We start from the raw sequence: 25,514 nt of genomic DNA, 5'->3' as shown, positions 1-25,514 counted from the left end.
TGTACTGTTATTACCTTAGGGTGAAGCCACATCTAATGTTGTTCCTATCAAGAACAATGAATTATACTGTTAGAAAGGAAATAATATTTCATGTTTTTGTTTCAATAAATCCTTCAAAGGAAAGTTGACCTTTTTTTTTGTTTTTTTTTTTTTCGCAAAAGCACGTGATCTGTATATGGACCCCAAGGTAGAACCCGACGTCCTCGTCACGGTCGTGGGGTCTGGAAACACGCTTAAATAATAAAGATGGCAAAGCGTGGCTGAAAGTTCTACAAATAAAGCATCGAATTGACATAACAAGAGTACACTTAGAGCATAGTATTAAGCAAATGAATCAAAATATTATATTCCATTATGCCTGCTCCATATATATCTCCATTCGTTTATTCATACTTTGACTTTGATGAAAACAGATGCATACATTATCTTATATATATTCTTCATATTTAAAAATAAAAAAAAGAAGCTCAATCTCTTTCTTTTTCACAAATGTTAAATTTCTTCATCTACCAATATACTAATATAAACTTCACAATCTCTTTCTTTCTCACAAATGTTTCATTTCTTCGTCTATCTATATAATAAAACATTTTAATTAGATATATCTGCTCGTATATTTAAAATAAAAACATTAAATACAAATTTCTTTATATCTAATAAAAAAAAATGTTTTCTTGTCGCTAAGTAGTCTTCTTGTCGCTTGTTGTCGCTAAAATAGTTTTTGTTGTCGCTTCTTGTCCCTTGTTGACGCTTGTTGTCGCTTCTTGACGCTTGTTGTCGCTAATTAGTGAGACCCAAATAATCTAACTTCGGAAATAGTAATCAGGTAATAGTTTGTTTACATTTATCAACTGTTTATTTGTATCCTGTTATTGAATACGCACACCGATGGTTACAAGAGCGCAATTATTCGTAATGCGGCTCAAATTGACTTAAAATGCAGTTGAAAAAAATCGTCTACTTTTTTCGCTTAATGAAACAGGCATATTTTTAATGGCTCCGACGTGCAGAAACTGAAGATATTTTCTATACTTCGTAAAATGTAAATATGATTTTCGGCAATTTTTAAACCTAATTGGATAAGCTTTCGATTAAATATAATTCCAATCCTGTATCAACCAATCAGAAGCCGTATAGGATTCTATTCTGAGTACCATCTTGGGGTAAAAAAACTTGCCGGTAAAATTTAAACAAATAATTGCGCTCTTGTAACCCGATAGAATAAGTAAAAGAAGAAGTTAGTAGACATCGAGTCTTTACTAACAGTGAGATTTTAGACTAGAATGAAATTTATTTGTGAAGTAAGTTTGTTTATATAGGTATCTGGATGATTTAGCAAATTAATCTATTGCAATAAAAAATCATAATATCTAATAAAATGTGTAGATTTAGCTAACAAAGTCCTTATATTTGTATTAAGTTACATTCGTCTATAGTGGAAAATTGTTTTAACGTTGAATAAGCTACAATTTAAAATTGCTTGCTAATCCCTATTACCATGAGATAACTCTGGTTCATTTCCCAATCAATCTATCACCAAGGGAAGATAAATAATTCGATTTTCAATCATAGTGTTTTTCAAAGATGATGAACGTTTCTGTATATTGGTATGTAATCATTTTAAACGTTTCAAATTTATGAAATTATATTCGTACATCAATGTTTTTGATACACCAATAACAAAAAACTGAAATATATTGAATTGATACATTTTGTAATTATTCAAAATTATATCAGAAACCTAAATTTAATTATAAAATAATGAACCTTTTAAAGGGGGACAATACTCGCATAACTTTTTCGAATTGGCACATAATACAACGGAATGTCACTCTTGCATACAAATGGCACATCAATATAATTAATTAACTGTGCAATCGTGCTCCACCTTTAATGATGATTCTAAATTATAAATATAACCAAAAGTTGTTAATCTATAGATATTGAAGACTAGTGAAAGCTAACCCACTGTTAAAATATTTCATTGCAATTTTTTAAAACTTCCTTAGAAAAATGCTCGAGCCACTTGACTTTCATAGCTCATAATTAACGTTTTTACACAATATAATTTGAATAAAGTAGTTAAATATTATTGGCTTCTCAAAGTGAAAGGCGCAATAAAAATCGTATGCTTGCACCATCTTACCGAAATACGGATTTAATTAATTCCTGAACATTTCGACATTAATTTCTTCGTTTATTTTTTTTATCAAAACCGGTTTTAAACAAATCACAAGTACGTGTTAAGATCCGACTGAATACCCATTTCCCGATATGGTCAGGTAAATTTGCTAGATAATTCGATCCAACTCCGATTCGTCTATACAAATTCGTCCCAAGTTGCTTGGACAGTTCGTTCCAACTTTTTCAAAAACTGGTCAGTCGTTCCAACTTATTCAAGAACAGTATTAAACAATATTAACCATTTAAATGGCCTTATTATTTTAATATATAATGCTGTACTTATATATATAATGTACATAAATACATTAAAAAAAAATCTTAGAAGCATGATTTTATAATACAATTTTATGTGATAACCGAAAGACCCCATATCTCAGTCATATGTCAGTATAACCAGCTAAAAGTATTTAGCACATTTTGCATGCATTCAATTGATTATGAAACCAATATCATGTTATATTATATTACAAGAGTAACATTTCTACAAAGATCTTCAAAGATATTACTGAAAAACGTTTACAAGAAATTGATGATTTTTGCCGTGCACTGTAGGTCGATTTACACAAATACAGTGATATACGGACATATACAGTATAAGAAAGTTGGAACAAATTGTTAAGTCTGATGGAAAAACGATCTTTTAAATGAAATATACATAAAAAATTACATGAAATTGATGATTCTTGCCGTGCACTGTGGGTTGATTTACACAAATACTGTGATTTACCGACATATACATTTAAAAAAAGTTGGAAAAAATTGTTGAATGAGTCTGATTAATAATGAACTAAATCAGTTGGAACAAATTGTTAAGTCTGATTAATAATAAACCAAATCAGGTGGTACGAATTGTCCAAATCTGGAATGAACTGGTTTGGAACGAATCGGACTTGGAATGAATTGACTAGAATTCTTTATATATTATTGGATCCTCAGTCTCAGACGTGGCCCGTCACCTGCTAATCCCTATTTAGGGGGTTATCCCCCATGGCATCACAGGGTTTGTTTTGTGGGTCCGATGAGGTTTTATTCTCAATGACGGTCACTATCCTCGTACAACCCACTAAACAAGCCGTAGTACTATTAACTTAAAACCTTGATTTAAACAGGCATTCAAAAGAGTTAAACAGTTAAAATATTAAAGCACACATATATCATAACCAATGCAGTAGTAGATTAGAACACACCTGACAATACACCTTATCACTATTTGGAAATCTGAGAATTTGTTCCGCATGAACTATTGACGTCATACAACAATCACTTTTCCAGTGTGGCTTCAGATTTGTATTATGACGTCAAAATTTGATGGTAACCTTTGTCATATTTGTGATGTCCAGTAATGGTTGATAAATAGCAACAGAGACATATAATACATGTATTATATGTCTCTTATAGCAATAAGGTGTATAAAAAAAAGAAGCATAAGGTCCTCCAGATAAAATAATTATGATGTCTTGAAGGCTATTATTACATGTGTTATTTTGTTCAAATAATTATGACGTCTTTAAAGGCTATTATTATAATAATAAAAGCCTTTAAAGAAATCATAAGTATTCGGACTAAATGTCCTCCCTTAAAATTGCCCATAGTTTATATTTGGGTCAATTTCAAAAACTGTCTTATTTGGAAATTGTAAAATTATGATGAATTCAAATAACCCTGCTCATGCATTTGTCATAAGCAAATCAAAACAAACAGTACTTATAGAGAAAAATATAGAAGATATATTTAAAGTTGCAATCTTGATAATGTCATGTATTTTGATAAAATTTAAAGCTTTTTTTTTTGCTGCACTCCTGGCCGCTTTGGGGAGTTCGATCACCATCAAAATCCATCAACCACTTTCCGTGTTTTCGAATATCGTCACATTATCCAAATCGAACCCATTTTTACACAAAAAAGCGATAGACTTAGAAAAGATGATATAGGTTTCATCGTTAGTCAACATGCAGTTTTTTTAACAAAGATTTATACACTTATATTGTTTATATAATTCGTGACCTAGTAAATACGATAACTGGACGTCTGTCAAAATATGAGGTCATTCGATATATGACGTCACGAAATAATTACGTCACATTGAAGGCGTATTTAAGCAGACGTCACTATAGCAACATCCTCACATTAACTTCATTTTGCGTTCACATTTAGAAGTGAGGTAGTTAACCCAGGTTCACCCCAAATTTACTCCACCTTAAATGAGGGGTAATTTAGATCCGGGTTAAGGCGTTCACACTACCTAAATTTAACCCGCATTAATTAATTCGGGTCGATTCCGGTTTAAAAGGGCATAGTGTGAACGGGGTATTAGATAGCAATTCATGATATTTAGCATTTTTCTTTCTTTCTAATAAAGACTAAAGCTGACATCAAGTAATTCCCTGGGTACATTGTAGTTCGTTTACTTTTGTCTTTAGTTTATTGGTAACAGGAAGTCAGGAACAAATGTTAATAGTATATAACCATAGTAAGTCCTCTACTTTTACCTTTTGTCTACCCTGTTACCAGTAGCAGTATTGCGTAGATCTGCAAATTCTCTGTTGCAGGGATTAAGACGTTATAACATTTAGATGAGTTCAAACAAGGAAACATTTCATTATGTAAAAAAATTATCAATATCAAAATAGATCTCTGATTCCCTTCTGTGTTTCAATCTCTCAATGTTTTGATTTGGTCATTCACTGACTATAACTTTAGAAGTATTTACACTTGTATGCAAATATGTGGGCCAATATTTTAAACCACACAAGTTGCCCTGACACCAGGAGGTAATTGGAGAAAAATCAAGGGTCATTATGGGAAGAATATAGCTAAATATCAAAAGTGGAAATGGGTTCATTCTTAACCATCTTACTGCTGATAATTTTATATCGTTGCATTTGTATGCCACAAAATACAACAGCTTTAAGTTTTTGATGTTCAACAATGACATCACTTGACAATTGACGTCACACCTCTAATGACATTGCTGTGGGCACCAATTGAAGAAAAATAATACAAATTAAATGATTTGGCCATTTAAACATCAAGGTACATGTACAATGATTCAAGGAATGCAATGTTTTTATCAAGAAACATGGTCCTACATGCTGTTTTAAATTTTATAAACAAGAGGTTTAAATATTGCAGCCAGCAGGAATTTTTGAGAAATAGAAATAAAAGTTTAACATTTAGTAGAGTTACATTTTAGGTCCCAGTGTATATTTCTGATTGTGGAATTTATTTTGCAACAGATATGTTTACACTTGAATGAAAATTTGTTTGCCATTGCATAAAGTCACGCAAGTTCTTGAAAAATTTGCATTAAAAATAACTCATTTGATTTTGAAAGTCATAAATCGATTGAAAGAAAACAAATCCGGGTTACAAACAAAAACCGAGGGAAACCCATCAACTATAAGAGAACAATGAAACAACAGGAAAACCGAAATGTTTATATTTATATAACAGTTATATAAGTGACCAAATGTGCATTTCATTATAGATTTCCAACTGATAAAAAAGTTAAGCTAGTTTTGTTTTCTGATAATTATATGCATGTGTACGTATTATAAAAAGTAAAATCACAATAATACTTAAATCAAAGGAAAATTCATAACGGAAAGTCCCAAATTGAATGGCAAAATCAAAAGCTCAAACACATAAAACGAATGGACAGCATCATTGCTTCAAATAGCTTTGAAAGTATTTATTTTCATATTGTTTAAGTGTGATGTATCGTAAGACCTACATTATATTTGTATGCAAGTGTTTTACTTTATTTCTATTCTTGTCTTTCAAAAGTGTGAGGTTTGGCTAGCCTCAAAACCTGGTTCAACCCATCATTGTTCTTCAAATGTTTTGTACCCAATCAGGAATATGACAGATGTTACCTACATGTAATAATTTCTTTTTGTATGTTGCATTGTCGTTTATTTTGTTGCACTTCAGTATTTCTTTTGTTTCTGTTGTTTTTCTCTTATAGTTGATGTGTTTCACTTGGTTTCAGTTTGTAACCTGGGTTTGTTTTTCTCTCAATTGATTTATGAATTTTGAACAGCAGTATAATACTGTTTACTTTATTTACATGTTCTTTGACAGGAAATAAGGTTCATTTAACAAATGGACAAATATAGCTATATTTATGCCTCAAAGACTACTCGTGTACAGACTTACCTGTGCAGTTTGGAAAGTTTTAAGACCCTGGCATCCACTAGATATATTTATAGAAGTTAAACACATTTTGCATTTCAGAAAGATAAAGTGTTTTGTGGATTTGAATGGGCATTCATTTTTTCTGTTCCTGCAGAAGGTGTAAAATTAAACAAACACCTGAATTGCATTTGATACTGTCCACTCAGTTATACCCTTTAGCTCACTTATAGCTGTGTAGATATCTATTGTCTGTCTATTGTCCATGCCAATCAAGTACAATCAATACAATACAAAACAGTTGTTACCTGAGAGGGAACATCTCAAAGTTGTACCAAAATTAATTCATTTTTACACCTTCAGCAGGATCGAAAATAAATGCCAATTAAAATTCAAGAAAGATTTTGTCATTTTAAAATATAAATTGCATTTAACGTTTATGTAATATCTAGTTGATGCCAGACATTAAAACGTTTCAAACTGGATAGGTAAGTCTTTACTCACAGTAGTTTTCAGATGTAACACATATAGCCATTTTTGTCTATTTGTAATGATGAACTTAAAGTAATTTATAACATTTTAAAATGCTGCATAGAACTATTTTTCTGAATATATATGATTTTTTTCTATATAAGATGATCTAAGATGAGACACCAGTGCTGGGAATTACATAACAGAATTTCATTTTTCAGTATAAAAGATAACTGAATATTACACAAGTTGATATTGAAAAACATATATAAGCTGATTTGGTTAAAATGGCAGACAGTTCCACCCAAGAGGGTAAGTACTATTAAGTATCCAAATATTTTTTTCACAGACAGCCACAGCTGTGCTATTTTTTTATAAAAGCAACCTGAATGTCATTTCTAAATTTCATCTGATTTTCTAGGGGATAAAATATAACCTGTATGGAGAATGTTTATAATAGACCTTGACAGTCAGATATAGTCACCCGATCTTGAACCCATTTCTTAGATGGATACATTGTTGGTAAACTTTTCAGGATGAGTTCCTTTCCTCAATATTAAAGCCTTGGTTACTCTTCTGTTCAATTTAGAATGAGATAAACATATCAACAATATTGATTAATTGATTGTTAGTGCTTAAACGCCACTTTTAAGTGCCATTTGGACTACTTCGTGGCGGCAATTTTCATTGGTGAAGGGAGCCGGAGTGCCAAAAAAAAACCCACTGAACTTCGATATATAAACTGACAATCCTAGTCAATTAAGATTAGAGTTGAGTGCACCCACACGAGCCGGGTTCAAACTCACAACCTCAGTGTTGACTGGCTAGAGATTGTAGTAGCAGAAGTCCACCGAGGCACCTCATATCAACAATATACAAAGAAGATCTGTCTCGTGGATTGATCATGAAACCTAATATCTAATATTATCATAACTATTTCACCCATTTAGAGCTTGTATTTTACCAAAATTATAGTGTTATCAACCGTTTGGGATCCACATCAAAAACAGCAAATTTTAGGAATTGAAGGTACATAAATTAGCAGCCTGTGATATGTGAATACAAACAAATAACATACACAAAACAAATTAAAAAAACACCAAGGGTCAAATACAATTCGTGTATTACATGTATATGATTTTTACAAAATGCAATTGTAAATGCACGTTATACTTATATACAAAAAAATGACTCTATATTGGGTCTGTTGTTTGACAGTCATGAGTTGTTACATGTAGCTCTTTTGGGATCTGCCAACTTCCTATTTGCTGATACTTTCAGTTTTCAATATGTTAAAAAAATTATATCTCAGAAGGTTCTAAACAAAAATGACTTTGTATTTGGTCAGCAGCTCAATAACAAGAAGTTGTCAGATGGCTACTCAATGTAACTTATACATTGAATTCGCCGTTTCAGAATCTAATGATTCTGCGTAAAATTTCATAACGGTACACCAAACGTTGGGATTGGTTTAAAAAGTTATAAACAATGGAAATTCAAACAATGCCAATACATTAATTTTGTTTTGATGTTCAAACAAAGAGATTACCAATAGTCCTTTATGTTTCGAAAAGTCAATTTACGAGTGGGGATATGCTTTGCTGATCATCATAAACATTCTTAGATATAGGAAGATGTGGTATGAGTGCCAATGAGACAACTCTCCATCCAAGTAATAATTGATAAAAGTAAACCATTATAGGTCAAGGAACGGCCTTCAACACTTACATCCCAGCTCCTTTGTTTTACCAGGGGCGATCTGAGCCGGATCATCCCTAACAGATCACCCCAGCTTGGGTTCTTTGTTTTTGCATGCTTTCCGTTGTTTTGAAACATTTTGGCGGGAATGCCTAAAAACTTTGAATTATTTATTGAGAAAAGACACACTTTCAAAATTTATGTAGAAAAATTCCATTGTTTATGCTGGGATTCGAACTCAAGTCCTTTAGCATATCAACCCACGACACATTCCCCTTAACCAGGACGACTGGGTACCAACTGTCAGTAATTTAACATATTGAAAGGAAGCAAGATATTTTCCTAAGTGGGGCGAGTTGGCAGACTTTATCCAGTGGGATTTTAACGCTTTTCATAAATAAGGCGAGTTGTCAGACTGATGGTTCAATGGGAATTTACCCTTTTTCATAAGTGGGACGAGTTGGTAAACACGAGTGGGCCGGTTTTTAGAATGTGGCGATTTGGTGTCGATTGGCCAGTGGGGCGAGTTGACATAGTTTGATATTTAAAGATCGTGTTTGGGGTCATAAAGGGTATATATTATATAGTAATATATAATGTATACTATAATGGCTGTGTGGCATTCTAAACTAGATTTTATAAATTGTAAATGGTTTTTCGTCTAATCCAAAACAGCTGGAATGTAAAATAGTTATCATATTCGGACTTGGTGTGTCAGAGTTAGATCACCCTCTGTCCGCCGGCCATCGGGGTGATCTTACACTGACACACCGCGTTCTCATGGAATAACTATAACGGAGCCTTGGCTCACACCGAACTTGTTAACTTTGTCATTGACACGGCATGAATAGAAATCTCATTTATTCGTAATGAATCAGTTGAAAATTCATGATAATTGTATACATGTACATGATAATTTCTCAAAAACTCAAAAGTGATTTGTTATTAAAATAGGTATTTCAAGTAATTAGATAATTTCAGCAAACAATGTCAGGTCAATGTAGCTTTTATTTTTGTCTTTCAGGTTCAGATAGCAAGGAAGTATTTCAGAGGTTTAAGATAATTGGTATTTTAGAAATGATATTTGGCAGTTCCTTACTGATTTGTGGAATAGTAGGTGTTGTATATGGAGGATATTTTGGGGTTCCATATTATTCTGGATCATTTATTACAGGTGTCTATGTAAGTACTTTTTAAAAAATATCCTATTTGATTTTTTGGAAAATAACGGGTCAGCGACATTGTTCCAATACCATTGACCAGAACAACAGGAAGTCGATTATTGCCTCCGCCTACCGCACTCGGTTTCATATTTACTATTTTACCAACTAACTGGTATCTGCTTGTATATCGATACACTCGAACAAAGTGTTGTAGTCGGACGGGAACCAGTTTACATACTTTATTTTATTTACAACAAAAATGTTGACCTGTCCATAGAAAGGCTTGTATAGTCCGCGGTTTTATTCTCCAAAATTGGACCTTCCAGTAGGAGTGCGGACTATAGAGTACAATAAGCAAGAAATAAGAGAACAAGTTCAATATTCGCGGCGAGGTGGTTTGTTTACGTTCCGCCATCTTTGTTATTGATATTGTAGAGGGCACTTTCATCATTTTTCAAACTAATAATTTTAACTCATCCATATTAATAAGTTATTTCTATTTAATATCAAATTAAAAGTGATAAATATAAAACTAAACCTTTCGTTACAAAATTTCTCGTTTCTTTTCAATGCATTTAGAATTTGTAAACTACAAAACGTAATCGGTTATTGTTCATTCCGTTTTGGTGTTTCATGCCGACTTAAATGGTTTGTATAAGCTTAAGACCCTTCAAACATTAATGTGATAGGTATATTAAAGACTGTTCTACAAAAGGAAGGAACTGTTTCATTTTCAAAGTGAAATCTGTCATGTACGGATTTCGACTCTCACCGGTTAGTTTCTTCTTTACGCGTGCTTTTTAAACTTCCTGTTGAAACATCGCAAGTTTCAAAATTGTTTTGTAAGTGAATTAAACTTATTTTAACAATCATGAAGCGTTCTAGAATCATTTTCAAGCAGTTTCTACTTCTTTTTGATGATCGAAAACAGGGTTTCTCAAGAAAATACCGCAAACGATCGCAGAGGATTTGAAATGTACAAGTCAACTCGGCACCTGGTTAAATCGGCATCTACTGTAGTCAAATCGGCACCTATTTGAAGTAAATTCGGCATCCAATAATATTTGTAATAATATTTTATATTAATTAATAACTTTTACCAAGTACATAGTTAATATGTTGTTTGTGTATAAGGGTAAACAACGAAGCCCTTACCCAAGCTGTTGTTTTAACAATGAGACAATTAGAAAAATAAAATGGAAAACTATGAGCCCCTTTCCATAAATAAAACTTTCTCATGCAAAATAATTAGCAAATTTAAGGTGGGTTTTTTTTTTAGGAAAGTTTAAACAGCATTAAACCAACAATCCTGTAAAATGCTCAACTGGTTAAAAAATGCATAAAAAAATATCCAATACCTTTAATTCCTAAATATACCTTATAAATACACATTAAGTTGAGAAAAATAAATATATACAAAATGTACATGAACCCCCTTCCTTAGGTATTTAACTCTTTTTGCTTAAATGCTGAAAAAAAATTCTGGCAACCCCTTTTTAGCTCACCTAGCCCAAAGGGCCAAGTGAGCTTTTCCCATCACTTTGCGTCCGGCGTCCGTCGTCGTCGTCCGTCGTCGTTAACTTTTACAAAAATCTTCTCCTCTGAAACTGCTGGGCCAAATTAAACCAAACTTGTCCAAAATCATCATTGGGGTATCTAGTTTAAAAAATGTGTCCGGTGACCCGCCCAACCAACCAAGATGGCCGCCATGGCTAAAAATAGAACATAGGGGTAAAATGCAGTTTTTGGCTTATAACTCAAAAACCAAAGCATTTAGAGCAAATATGACATGGGGGAAAAATTGTTTATCAGGTCAAGATCTATCTGCCCTGTAATTTTTAGATGAATCGGACAACCCGTTGTTGGGTTGCTGCCCCTAAATTGGTAATTTTAAGGAAATTTTACTGTTTTTGGTTATTATCTTGAATATTATTATAGATAGAGATAAACTGTAAACAGCAATAATGTTCAGAAAAGTAAGATTTACAAATAAGTAAACACGACCGAAATGGTCAGTTGACCCCTTTAGGAGTTATTGCCCTTTATAGTCAATTTTTAACCATTTTTCGTAAATCTTTGTAATCTTTTACAAAAATCTTCTCCTCTGAATCTACTAGGCCAAATTAATCCAAACTTGGCCACAATCACCTTTGGGGTATCTAGTTTAGAAAATATGTCCTATGACCCGGCCATCTAACCAAGATGGCCGCCATGGCTAAAATAGAACATATGGGTAAAATGCTGTTTTTGGCTTATAACTCAAAAACCAAAGCATTTAGAGCAAATCTGACAATGGGTAAATTGTTTATCAGGTCAAAATCTATCTGCCCTGAAATTTTCAGATAAATCGGACAATCTGTTGTTGGGTTGCTGCCCCTAAATTGGTAATTTTAAGGAAATTTTACTGTTTTTGGTTATTATCTTGAATATTATTATAGATAGAGATAAACTTTAAACAGCAATAATGTACAGCAAAGTAAGATTTACAAATAAGTCAACATGACTGAAATGGTCAATTGACCTCCAAAGGAGTTATTGTCCTTTATAGTCAATTTTTAACAATTTTTATAAAATTTGTAAATTTTTACTAACATTTTCCACTGAAACTACTGGGCCAAGTTAATTATAGATAGAAATAACTGTAAGCAGCAAGAATGTTCAGTAAAGTAAGACGTACAAACACATCACCATCACCAAAACCCAATTTTGTCATGAATCCATCTGCTTCCTTTGTTTAATATTCACATAGACCAAGGTGAGCGACACAGGCTGTTTAGAGTGTCTAGTTTATTTTTACTCTTTTTGCTTAGAATACTGTTAAAAATAAATATTTAACATGGGCGACGAATTGACTTTATCAGGTGTCGAATTAACCAGGTGTCGATTTTACTATACCGGATGCCGATTTGACCAGGTGCCGGTTTGACTAGAATTCTTTGAAATTACCTGAGTTTCATTAGAACTTTGATAACAGTAACAAAAAGATTATTTCCCTAAAATTTTGTGCGAGAATGGTATTCGGACTATGTACCAGTGAGAAATATACAACATATACAAATCTTTCTATGGTATTTATTTGTACAAGTCAGGTAGTCTTGACCTATTCATTTGTCATCTTCACTTCACACACACACATACATGTATACAAATATCAATTAAATGCTTACGAGACATGTTGCATTGTTAAACTAATTACGATATGTAAAAATCAAGACTTGCATAAAAAATATCCCAATATTAGAGACAGTGGCGTCATTTTTCTTCAGAGCTTTCAGCTCTTTGATTAGTAAAATATCCTTAATTTGGTGATAGAGGAATTTTGGCCTGCCATTTCTTATTAGTTATTGGGTTTTTTTAAATTGAGCTCTTAGGCCCCAGTCACACGACCACGATCGTAACATGCTCACAGCGCTCCGAAATAAATTCAGATCGTGGTGAGGTCGCTGTATGAAGATTTTCGATGTTTTCACGATGCTTTACGTCCGTATTATACTTCTACAACGGTCCCGTTTCGATTATACCACGTTTTCTCCACGATTATTCTACGACCTCACTACGATTATCACGATCTAACTACGATCATCAGGTTCTCACTACCACCATATCACTATTTATCCGATAGCAACACGATCTTACCACGCTTCTTCCTCAATTATAGCACGCTCTTACCAAGATCAGTCTACGATCTTACCATGTTAATATAGTGATCTAACTATACGCTCTCAGCAATAACCTCAACATCATGTTCCATGTAAGTACTTTTCCATTCATTCTCATTGTCATTTATACATAAAATTCTCGAAAACAACACAGACATGCCACCAAAATCTACCAGAACTCGTGGGTTTTGTGGTAGGGTAGATGTATAGTCAGTGGGTCCTTGATACGTATTCTGATCCAGTAGAGTTGTCGGATCAACCAATCCCACCTGAATTACAACGTATTGCTGATCCATCAAGATCAAATGAGCAATAGTGAGAATGATACAGATGTGTCAAGCATTGTTGAGTTGTCGGAATTTAGAGACATGAAGTCAAAATAACATAAATACAAACAAAACCTTTAGAGCTTTTATATATTTTATGTCACAATGAGCATGACTAGAACTCTAAATTGTCGTATTTTGAACATCGTCAGGTCGTAAGACGAGCGTGATAAGGATGGCATGATCGTGGTTAAATCGTACGTTGGTCTTGAACAGCGCAGCATTAACGTGATATTGTCGTAGTAGAAGCGTTTTCTCAAATATTTGAAAAACGATGAAAAGAAGATACACTTTAAAAGAGGCCAATGTTTAATAATCACTTGTCTAAAAAAAAGAATCTGCTCTAAAATTATAAGGCTAAATGGAATAAAACATACCGTTATCTTCCTCTTTCTTAAGGTTCTATTCCTCTAAACACACATGGTCCAATTTTTAAACATATCAGGAAAAAGTAAAATCACAAAAATACCGAACTCAGAGGAAAATACAATCGGAAAGTCCATAATCACATGGCAAAATCAAATGACAAAACACAAAAACAACGAATGGGCAAGAACTGTCATATTCCTGACTTGGTACAGGCATTGACAATGTGTGTGGTGAAAGTATACATGTTTTTTCATCAACCATTTAGTTGTTAAATGGTTTTTTATTAGTTTTTTTGTGATTTTTTTTTTTATATTTGTACGCATTGCCATTGAGGGTCTAAATCAAAATGTAACGAGATTTTGCATAGTTGCCAATCATATATATAAAAAATTGTCTCTGTGTAAAGCAAGTCAATTGAAACTCTAAAAATACATTATGTACTGGCAATACAGTTCTGTTGCTTTGATTTCAGTTTCTAAAGGGCAAAACGATTTTTGTTTTATTTTCAGTTTCTTCTGAAAGGAATCTTTTTCATTAACTTATACAAGAAAGGAACATCAGGTTCAACAGCTCTATCTCAATTGGTATGTAATATACTTATGGTTTAAAAGTGAGACAGAACGCAGTGTTTTGCGCTCAACTTTTTTGAGTCCATAAAACATTGAAAACAGTGGTTTAGCCTATAAATGAGCATTTGACTACCCATATAATTGTTATTAAAACTAAGACAAGGACAACACCTGATAGAATTTAAGTTTCTGCTTCATAGCACATTTTAAGAGAAAGCATTTAGCTGTTTATTATTTATAAGATTTTAGCTTTTTAACAGCAAATTTTTAATTACTTCGTTTAATCATATGACTTCATATTTCTTATTTAGTGATTCTTATTTGTTTGTCATATGAGTGAAAGATACATGTAGTAAATGTCAATGGTTTATTAAGAGGTAATGATGAACATAAAACTGAAGAACATTTTCTGTTAAAACAGTTTTTTCAATGGTTGATGTACAAGCGTTTTATCTGGTTTTTTTCAGTTATCTTGTAGTGCAGCTATAATCATAATTGGTTTCGTGGCCTGTCTAATTGGTATTGTCCTTTCATCTGTCTCGGGAGTATATTCAAGTTGTGATATAAGCTGGTTCTCAGATTCAGACATAGCATGTGATTCTAATATAGGAAAGTATAGAAGTGTTGCTGTACCTATATTGATTCTTTTGATTCTTTGTGCAGTTTTGAACATTTATACTTTTTTTATCTATCCTCAAATCAAAGTAAATTTGGTGTAAACTTTTGTATGGGTAAAATGACCACTCAACAAATGGCACGGAACAACCGAGTCATAATGACGCAGATGTTAATGCAACAAATGGCAGCTCAAGGACAAGGTGGACATATAGCTGGTCAAAACTATCCTGGTGCTCATATTGGAACAAGCCCTTATGCTGGATCTACATATCCAATGGTAACTAATCCTGGTTTCCCCATGGGTCCTGCTGCAGGCTATCCAATGGGTTCAGCCACAGGTTTTACAATGGGTCCAACAACAGGCTATCAAATGGTTCCAACTTCAGGTGATCCAATTGGTCCAGCAACAGGTTATCCTACTGGACCAGGTATCCCTCAATCTGAGCAGCAGTTTCCTGGACCTTATCCACAACCAGAAACTTCATACCCATCAGGACCAACAGGGCTTTGTTCAGACCCTCCACCTTCTTATGAGAGTGTCACTAAACAGTGAGATACAACATGAACATCTGCATTGTTAAAATGTAGCTGTTGTATTTGATAATGTAAATAAGAAATCACTTTGTTATAAAACACTGTAGCGTTTCAAAGAATTTAAAGTGAAAATAAGCACTAAATGCAATTAGAATTAGCAGTCAGGGTAATTATAAACCTCAGTAAGAAACACCATCAACCTTATTCTAGAGAAACACCTTAAAATACTTGAAATATGAATTGAACTAATATTATTTCAGTGAGAGATACCATAAACATTATTTCAATTGGGAATACCTCAAAAATTAGTTCAGTTCATCGAGAAATACCATATATCTTTTCTAAAGACATAAATCATAATCTTATTCCAATGAAGACATTTCAGTTATCGAAATGTGAAAGTTGAAATTAACATAGTTTTATTATTGATAATTCACTTATTTTTGATAACTCTAAGCTGTAGAATTAGAATTAAAACACCTAGAGATGCCATTCTTCTATTGAAAGTCCTATTACTATTTAAATATTAAAATATTACTTGGTATTTAATCATTTAAATGTATATCACAATATATGCTTGAATCTCTGTCTTATGTAAGAGACTGATTAATACCTTACACAAGTAAAGTTTACACGAAAAAAAAAGTAAATTAACCTAAAAAACGAACTCTGAGGAAAACTCAAAATGGAAAGTCACCAAACAAATATCAAAATCAAAAGCTCAAACAATTCAAACAAATGGATAACAACTACCATATTCATGACTTGGTACAGGCTTAAAGATACTATGCAATAGAAGAAGAAAAATCAAACCACTACGTACATGAAAAAAAAACCTTCTGAAAGGATATATGCATGATAGAACCAGGTTTACATGAAGTGAAAGGAACCTATGTAAGTTTGGTTCTTGACATTAAGTTAGACCTTATCTTCATAGTCAACTAAATCTAGAATCTAAAATATTTGTGTCTGACCTTTTTCAGGATTTGTTTTAGTTTCTCAATTACACGTTAAATTTTATATAAACTTTGATATATAAAATGCATGCTAATGATTAATTATTTTAATGGCAATTAGTTATTATATTTAGTGTTATATATCATTTTTAGCTCACCTGGCCCGAAGGGCCAAGTGAGCTTTTCTCATCACTTGGCGTCCGTCGTCGTCCGTCGTCGTCGTCGTCGTTAAGTTTTTACATTTTGAAATTCTTCTAGAGAACCACTGAATGGAATGAAACCAAATATGGCATGAATGTTCCTTATGAGGTGCTGACCAAGTGTTGTTACTTTGTAGCCGATCCATCATCCAAGATGGCTGCCAGCGGGGGACTTAGTTAAACATAGGACCCTATGGGAAATGCATACAAATGACTTCTTTAAGAGAACCACTGAATGGAATGAAACCAAACATGGCATGAATGTTCCTTATGAGGAGCTGACCAAGTGTTGTTACTTTGTGACCGATCCATCATCCAAGATGGCCGCCAGCGGGGGACTTAGTTTAACATAGGACCCTATGGGAAATGCATACAAATGACTTCTTTTAGAGAACCACTGAATGGAATGAAACCAAACATGGCATGTTCCTTATGATGTGCTGACCGAGTGTTGTTACTTTGTAGCCGATCCATTATCCAAGATGGCCGCCAGCGGGGGACTTAGTTTAACATAAGACCCTATGGGGAAATGCTTACAAATGACTTCTTTTAGAGAACCACAAAATGGAAAGAAACCAAACATGCCATGAATGTTACTTATGAGGTGCTGACCAAGTGTTGTTAATTTGTAGCCGATCCATCATCCAAGATGGCTGCCAGCGGTGGACTTAGTTTCACATAGGACCCTATGGGAAATATATACAAATTTCTTCTTTTAGAGAACCACTGTATGGAATGAAACCAAACATGGCATGAATGTTCCTCATGAGGTCCTGACCAAGTGTTGTTACTTTGTAGTCGATTCATCATCCAAGATGGCCGCCAGCGGTGGACTTAGTTTAACAAAGGACCCTATAGGAAAAACATACAAATGTCTTCTTTTAGTGAACCACTGAATGGAATGAAACCAAACATGGCATGAATGTTCCTTATGAGGTTCTGGCCAAGTGTTGTTACTTTGTCGCCATTCCAACGTCGAAAATGACCGCCAGTGGGGGACTTAGTTTAACATAGGATCCTATGGGAAATACATACAAGTTTCCTCTTATAGAGAACCACTGAATGGAATGAAACCAAACATAGCATAAATGTTCCTTATGAGATGCTGACCAAGTGTTGTTAATTTGTAGCCGATCCATCATCCAAGATGGCTGCCAGCGGTGGACTTAGTTTCACATAGGACCCTATGGGAAATATATACAAATGTCTTCTTTTAGAGAACCCCTGAATGGAATGAAACCAAACATGGCATGAATGTTCCTCATGAGGTGCTGACCAAGTGTTGTTACTTTGTAGTCGATCCATCATCCAAGATGGTCGCCAGCGGGAGACTTAGTTTAACATAGGACCCTATAGGAAATACATACAAATGTCTTCTTTTAGTGAACCACTTAATGGAATGAAACCAAACATGGCATGAATGTTCCTTATGAGGTTCAGACCAAGTGTTGTTACTTTGTCGCCATTCCAACGTCCAAGATGGCCGCCAGTGGGGGGATTTAGTTTAACATAGGACCCTATGGAAAATGCATACAAAAGTCTTCTTCTAAAGAACCACTGAATTGAATGAAATCAAATATAGCATGAATGTTCCTTTTCTTATGAGGTGCTGGCCAATTGTTGTTACTTTTAGCCAAATATATTTTTTTTATATGATTTCAAAACCCCAAGTAGAATCAAGTGAGCGATACAGGCTCTTGAGAGCCTATAGTCTATATATTTACAGTGCAATAATGAGTTTTTAATTGCATTTACACAAAAAAATAATTTTGAAGAATGCAGTTGAATTTTTCACTTTTTACTTTTAATTTACAAATAGACACATTAATACATGATTTCGTCACTCATCCAATACGAGTATCAGCTGTATATACTGCACATATAATATGATATTATACTTATACAACATATACTAAATTTCAGGTTTTTAAGTATTTTTTAACTTGAAATGGCTATTGTGTTTCAAGTGTATACCAATTTGATGTTTTATGATGATTTATTTTTAAGCACATTAGCAGATATGTTGTGACTATACTGCATTAGACTGTCCATTAGGATCAGTATTTTTATTATGTTATATTGATAGTGGAAAATAATCCACTTGGCTTTTTTTTAAATGAATCTCATTTGTTGTAAAAGTTTTGTTTTATATTTACTTAGACTAGACTTTCAAAATTTAGAATTTACTTTTGAAAGTTATCTATACAAATCAGCTTCCATTAATAGGAAACCTAATCACTATAACAGTTGCTGTATTTATACTGTTTTAAGTTAAATATGACAAATTGTATCAATTTGATTTAAAAATTCATGCTACAACCCATCTTTGATAGCTATCTGTAAGACTATCTCTCCGGGCACTCCTGCTCAACGAAACTGACCACCACAAAGTAGCACAACCATGTTAGACTGAGTGATGTAAACAATCTTTAGTTTCGTTTAAACGGTATTTATAAATGAAAAATTATAACAATGAACAGACGAAAGAAATTCTTGATGCGGTAGATTTGTATATACATGTACTATGATAAAAAGAACTATTCTAGAAGATAAACTATAACAAACCATATATATATATAAGAAAAAGAATTATAACACAAATATGGTTAAAAACTCAAATGAAACTACAACTTTATGAAAAATGTTTTCACAGTATGAAAAAAGTTTTCACAGTATATAAAATGTTTTCACAGTCTGAACTCAAATGTTACAAAAACACCACATAAGTAAGCCACAGCGATTACAATACAATTAAAAGTAAAAAATCATTAACAGATACCTATGAATAATTGTTTACTCTCTGAGTTGGGGGTAAAACAGAGAACAGAAAGTTAAAGACAAACTCTTAACACCTGCATGAGCCTAGGCTCCGTTATGGAGACCGTATCTTGACCTATACAGGTTTAATTTTACTTTTTTATAAAGTCAGGAATATGGCCATTGTTATATTATAGGTCGTTTCTGTGTGTGTTACATTTTAACGTTGCGTCGTTTGTTTTCTCTTATTTTTGAGTGTAAATTCACATTGCGATAAGACGTGTCACGGTACTTGTCTATCCCAAATTCATATATTTGGTTTTGATGTTATATTTGTTATATTTGTTATTCTCGTGGGATTTTGTCTGATGCTTGGTCCGTTTCTGTGTGTGTTACATTGTAGTGTTGTGTCGTTGTTCTCCTCTTATATTTAATGCGTTTCCCTCAGTTTTAGTTTGAAAACCCGATTTTGTTTTTTGTCCATGGATTTATGAGTTTGAACAGCGGTATACTACTGTTGCCTTTATTTATAAATTGTGACTTTGATACAGGGTTATCTCATTGGCACTCATACCACATCTTCCTATATCTATATAACCTTTATTAAAAGAACCTTAATGAAAAATTATTGAAGATAAAATAATAAACCACAATTATTGCCCCCCCCCCCCCCCCGAACCATTAATCATATGGACAAGTCACAACTGCATCGTTAACGGTCTAATGTGTTAGTTCTTTCCAGATTTATATGTTCGGTGTGAACTCTAAGTGATGACAAAGGCAAATTTGGTATTTTGAACTAAATTACCTTAATAAATCCAACAAGAATATTCAAATCAAAATTATGGTGTTGTAATGTCAACTACGTAAGATGTCAAAAGTAAAATCACAAAAATACAAAACTCCAAGGAAAATTCAAATAGGAAAGTCCCTTGAAATGGCAAAATCAAAAGCTCAAACACATCAAACAAATGAATAACAACTTATGTTGAGATTAAACCTTTAGCCAAAATTCTCAATTGTATGACAGTCGCAAAAAGTTTTTACCAAAACAAAAACAAACATGTAGTATGAGTGCCATGAAGACAACTCTCCATCCAAGTCACAAAAGTTAACAATTATAGGTAACAGTACGACTTTCAACACAAATCCTTTCACTCACACCGAACAGCAAGGTTCAAAGGACCCCTAAATGACTAGTGTAAGACAATTTAAACATGAAAACTAACGATCTAATCTATATACAATACGACAAACACTTATGAACCACAAAAAACAAACGACAACTATTAAACAACAAGCTCTGACTTAGGACAGGTGCATGCAAATCAGCTCGTTAATCGTTTTAAGAGGTGCCAACCTTCGCCTTATCATGAAATAGTAGTGTAAAATTACATAATATAAAGACACTATATAATATCATTTGAAGTAGCTCTATGCGATCAAAATGACGTATCAACAAAAAAAGTTCAACGAACACTGAACGAGTTAGTTTGATCTATAATAATATAAAATGGCGTTTAATAAAACAGTTTACAGGTAAAATTAGATATAATAATTGATTTTGTTGTTCGGAAGTATGAATTTTTTAAGTGACATCCAATGTCTGTTGCCAGAGGGTCAGGGTGCCCCTATAAAAAAAATAAAGTGGTAAAGTCTGAAAACTACATAACTAGAGGCTCTAAAGAGCCTGTATCGCTCACCTTGGTCTCTGTGCATATTAAACAAAGGACCTGGATGGATTCATGACAAAATTGTGTTTTGGTGATGGTGATGTGTATGTAGATCTTACTTTAATAAACATTCTTGCTGCTTACAATTATCTTTATCTATGATGAACTTGTCCCAGTGAGTAGTTACAGTGGAAAATAATTTTTAAAAATTTACAAAATTTATAAAAATGGTTAAAAAGTTGAATATAAAGGGCAATAACTCCTTAAGGGGAGAACTGACCATTTTGAAACCTACTGAACAATTTTTCATCGTCAATTTTGCTCTAAATTTTTTGTTTTTCGAGATATGAGCCAAAAACGGCATTTTACCCTATGTACTATTTTTAGCAATGTCGGCCATCTTGATTCGTGGGTGGGGTCATCGGACACAATTTAAAAAACTAAATACCCAAATGATGATTTTGGACAATTTTGGTTAAATTTGTCAGAGTAATTTCAGAGAAGATTACAAAAATTTACGAAAAATTGTTAAAAATTTGCTATAAAGGGCAATAATCCTTAAGGGGTCAACTGACTATTTTGGTCATTATGACTTATTTGTAAATATTTGCTGAACATAAATACTGTTTACAGTTTATCTCTTATCTATAATGATAGTCAAGTCAATTACCAAAAAACGGCAAATTTTTTCTTAAAATTACAATTCAAGGGCAGCAACCTCATAACGAGTTGTCCGATTCATCTGAAAATTTCAGGGCAGATAGAACTTGTCTTGATAAACAATTTTAATCCTGTCAGATTTGCTCTAAATGCTTTGGTATCAGAGATATAAGCCAAAATCTACATTTTACCCCTATGTTCTATTTTTAGCCATGGTGGCCATCTTGGTTAGTTTGCCGGGTCATTGGACACATTTGTTATAGGTAAATATCCCAATGATGATTGTGGCCAAGTTTGGTTAAATTTGGCCCAATTGTTTTAGAGGAGAAGATTTTTGTAAAAGTTAACGACGACGGATGACGGACGCCAATGATGAGAAAAGCTCACTTGGCCCTTCGGGCCAGGTGAGCTATAAAGCTATGAAAACACAGTCTTGTGAACTGCACAAAATGAATAACAATTGTCAAATCAAAATTAAAGAGACAATATGGCCAAGAAAATATGAAGACAACAAGTCCTTAACTTATTCTTTTAACAAGTTTGAAGGTTTAGAATAGGAAATACTTGTGTACTGGGTATAGTTCAACTGTTTTATACTATTGCCAGTATATATAAAGTTTAGTAAACAGGAAATTTGTAAAAATGACCATATAATTGATATTCATGTCAACAACGAAGTGTTGACTACTGAGCTGGTGATACCCTCGGGGACGAAACGTCCACCAGCAGTGGCATCGACCCAGTGGTGTTAATAGTTATCAAAGGTACCAGGATTATAATTAAGTACGCCAGACGCGCGTTTCGTCTACATAAGACTCATCAGTGACGCTCATATCAAAATATTTATAAAGCCAAACAAGTACAAAGTTGAAGAGCATTGAGGATCCAAAATTCCAAAAAGTTGTGCCAAATACGGCTAAGGTAATCTTTGCCTGGAATAAGAAAATCCTTAGTTTTTCGAAATTTCAAAGTTTGGTAAACAGGAAATTTATAAAAATGACCACATTATTGATATTCATGTCAACACCGAAGTGTTGACTACTGGGCTTGTGATACCCTCGGGGATGAAACGTCCACCAGCAGTGGCATCGACCCAGTGGTGTAAATAGTTATCAAAGGTACCAGGAATATAATTAAGTACGCCAGACGCGTGTTTCGTCTACATAAGACTCATCAGTGACGCTCATATCAAAATATTTATAAAGCCAAACAAGTACAAAGTTGAAGAGCATTGAGGATCCAAAATTCCAAAAAGTTGTACCAAATACGGCTAAGGTAATCTATGCCTGGAATAAGAAATTTATAAAAATGACCACATTATTGATATTCATGTCAACACCGAAGTGTTGACTACTGGGCTGGTGATACCTCGAGGACGAAACGTCCACCAGCAGTGGCATCGACCCAGTGGTGTAAATAGTTATCAAAGGTACCAGGATTATAATTAAGTACGCCAGACGCGTGTTTCGTCTACATAAGACTCATCAGTGACGCTCATATCAAAATATTTATAAAGCCAAACAAGTACAAAGTTGAAGAGCATTGAGGATCCAAAATTCCAAAAAGTTGTGCCAAATACGGCTAAGGTAATCTATGCCTGGAATAAGAAATTTATAAAAATGACCACATTATTGATATTCATGTCAACACCGAAGTGTTGACTACTGGGCTGGTGATTCCCTCGGGGACGAAACGTCCACCAGCAGTGGCATCGACCCAGTGGTGTAAATAGTTATCAAAGGTACCAGGATTATAATTAAGTACGCCAGACGCGCGTTTCGTCTACATAAGACTCATCAGTGACGCTCATATCAAAATATTTATAAAGCCAAACAAGTACAAAGTTTAAGAGCATTGAGGATCCAAAATTCCAAAAAGTTGTGCAAAATACGGCTAAGGTAATCTATGCCTGGAATAAGAAAATCCTTAGTTTTTCAAAAATTTCAAAGTTTGGTAAACAGGAAATTTATAAAAATGACCACATTATTGATATTCATGTCAACACCGAAGTGTTGACTACTGGGCTGGTGATACCCTCGGGGACGAAACGTCCACCAGCAGTGGCATCAACCCAGTGGTGTTAATAGTTATCAAAGGTACCAGGATTATAATTAAGTACGCCAGACGCGCGTTTCGTCTACATAAGACTCATCAGTGACGCTCATATCAAAATATTTATAAAGCCAAACAAGTACAAAGTTAAAGAGCATTGAGGATCCACAATTCCAAAAGGTTGTGCTAAATACGGCTAAGGTAATCTATGCCTGGAATAAGAAAATCCTTAGTTTTTCAAAAATTTCAAAGTTTGGTAAACAGGAAATTTATAAAAATGACCACATTATTGATATTCATGTCAACACCGAAGTGTTGACTACTGGGCTGGTGATACCCTCGGGGACGAAACGTCCACCAGCAGTGGCATCGACCCAGTGGTGTAAATAGTTATCAAAGGTACCAGGATTATAATTAAGTACGCCAGACGCGCGTTTCGTCTACATAAGACTCATCAGTGACGCTCATATCAAAATATTTATAAAGCCAAACAAGTACAAAGTTGAAGAGCATTGAGGATCCAAAATTCCAAAAAGTTGTGCCAAATACGGCTAAGGTAATCTATGCCTGGAATAAGAAATTTATAAAAATGACCACATTATTGATATTCATGTCAACACCGAAGTGTTGACTACTGGGCTGGTGATTCTCTCGGGGACGAAACGTCCACCTGCAGTGTCATCGACCCAGTGATGTAAATAGTTATCAAAGGTACCAAGATTATAATTAAGTACGCCAGACGCGCGTTTCGTCTACATAAGACTCATCAGTGACGCTCATATCAAAATATTTATAAAGCCAAACAAGTACAAAGTTGAAGAGCATTGAGGATCCAAAATTCCAAAAAGTTGTGCCAAATACGGCTAAGGTAATCTATGCCTGGAATAAGAAAATCCTTAGTTTTTCAAAAATTTCAAAGTTTGGTAAACAGGAAATTTATAAAAATGACCACATTATTGATATTCATGTCAACGCCGAAGTGTTGACTACTGGGCTGGTGATACCCTCGGGGACATTTTATTTTAATTAGCCCAAAAATACACACAAGAAACATTAAAACAGAAACAGAATATGATAAACAATGTGAATCTTAAATAACAAAATCAATTAGAGGTGTAATAACCACAGGCACTTGTCTCAGAAAAAAAAATTCCTATATAATAAGGTATATAGGATTTTTTTTTCTGAGACAAGTGCCTGTGGTAATAACATAATATATTTATGAATAAACAAAAACTCTAAGTAGAATATATATATTAAAACAATTTTTAGTATAAAATATGTAAAAGATAACAATAATTACAAAATAAGACATGACTAGATCTAAAAAAAAATAATACTGGTAACATGAGTAACACTTGAGCAGCTTGAATTGAGCATGTACTTAATTTTAATTATACAAATCAAATGTCACAAAATGCATGACATGTTCACCAAATTTGACTTATGAAATGATATAAATATTTTAATTTCAGGCGACTCAGAAAATAC

At 33.6% G+C, this 25,514-nt stretch overlaps 1 protein-coding gene across 1 annotated transcript; it reads left to right on the top strand.

Moving 5' to 3' along the window:
- The first annotated feature begins 7,006 nt into the window (after positions 1-7,006).
- LOC143071860 (uncharacterized) lies at positions 7,007-15,883 on the top strand. The gene is made up of 4 exons (XM_076246474.1): positions 7,007-7,101; positions 9,512-9,669; positions 14,514-14,588; positions 15,041-15,883. The coding sequence occupies exon 4, from the start codon at positions 15,301-15,303 to the stop codon at positions 15,742-15,744; it is 444 nt and encodes a 147-aa protein (XP_076102589.1). The 5' UTR covers positions 7,007-7,101; positions 9,512-9,669; positions 14,514-14,588; positions 15,041-15,300; the 3' UTR covers positions 15,745-15,883.
- Positions 15,884-25,514: the final 9,631 nt, after the last annotated feature.

Source organism: Mytilus galloprovincialis, chromosome 4 (genome assembly GCF_965363235.1).
Source record: "Mytilus galloprovincialis chromosome 4, xbMytGall1.hap1.1, whole genome shotgun sequence".
Taxonomy (NCBI): Eukaryota; Metazoa; Mollusca; class Bivalvia; order Mytilida; family Mytilidae; genus Mytilus; species Mytilus galloprovincialis.
This window is presented reverse-complemented; position numbering and strand designations above follow the sequence as displayed.

What these genes read in the sequence shown, in the direction of transcription:
- LOC143071860 (XM_076246474.1), top strand. Translation starts at nt 15,301, where the DNA reads ATGGGTAAAATGACCACTCAACAAATGGCACGGAACAACCGAGTCATA.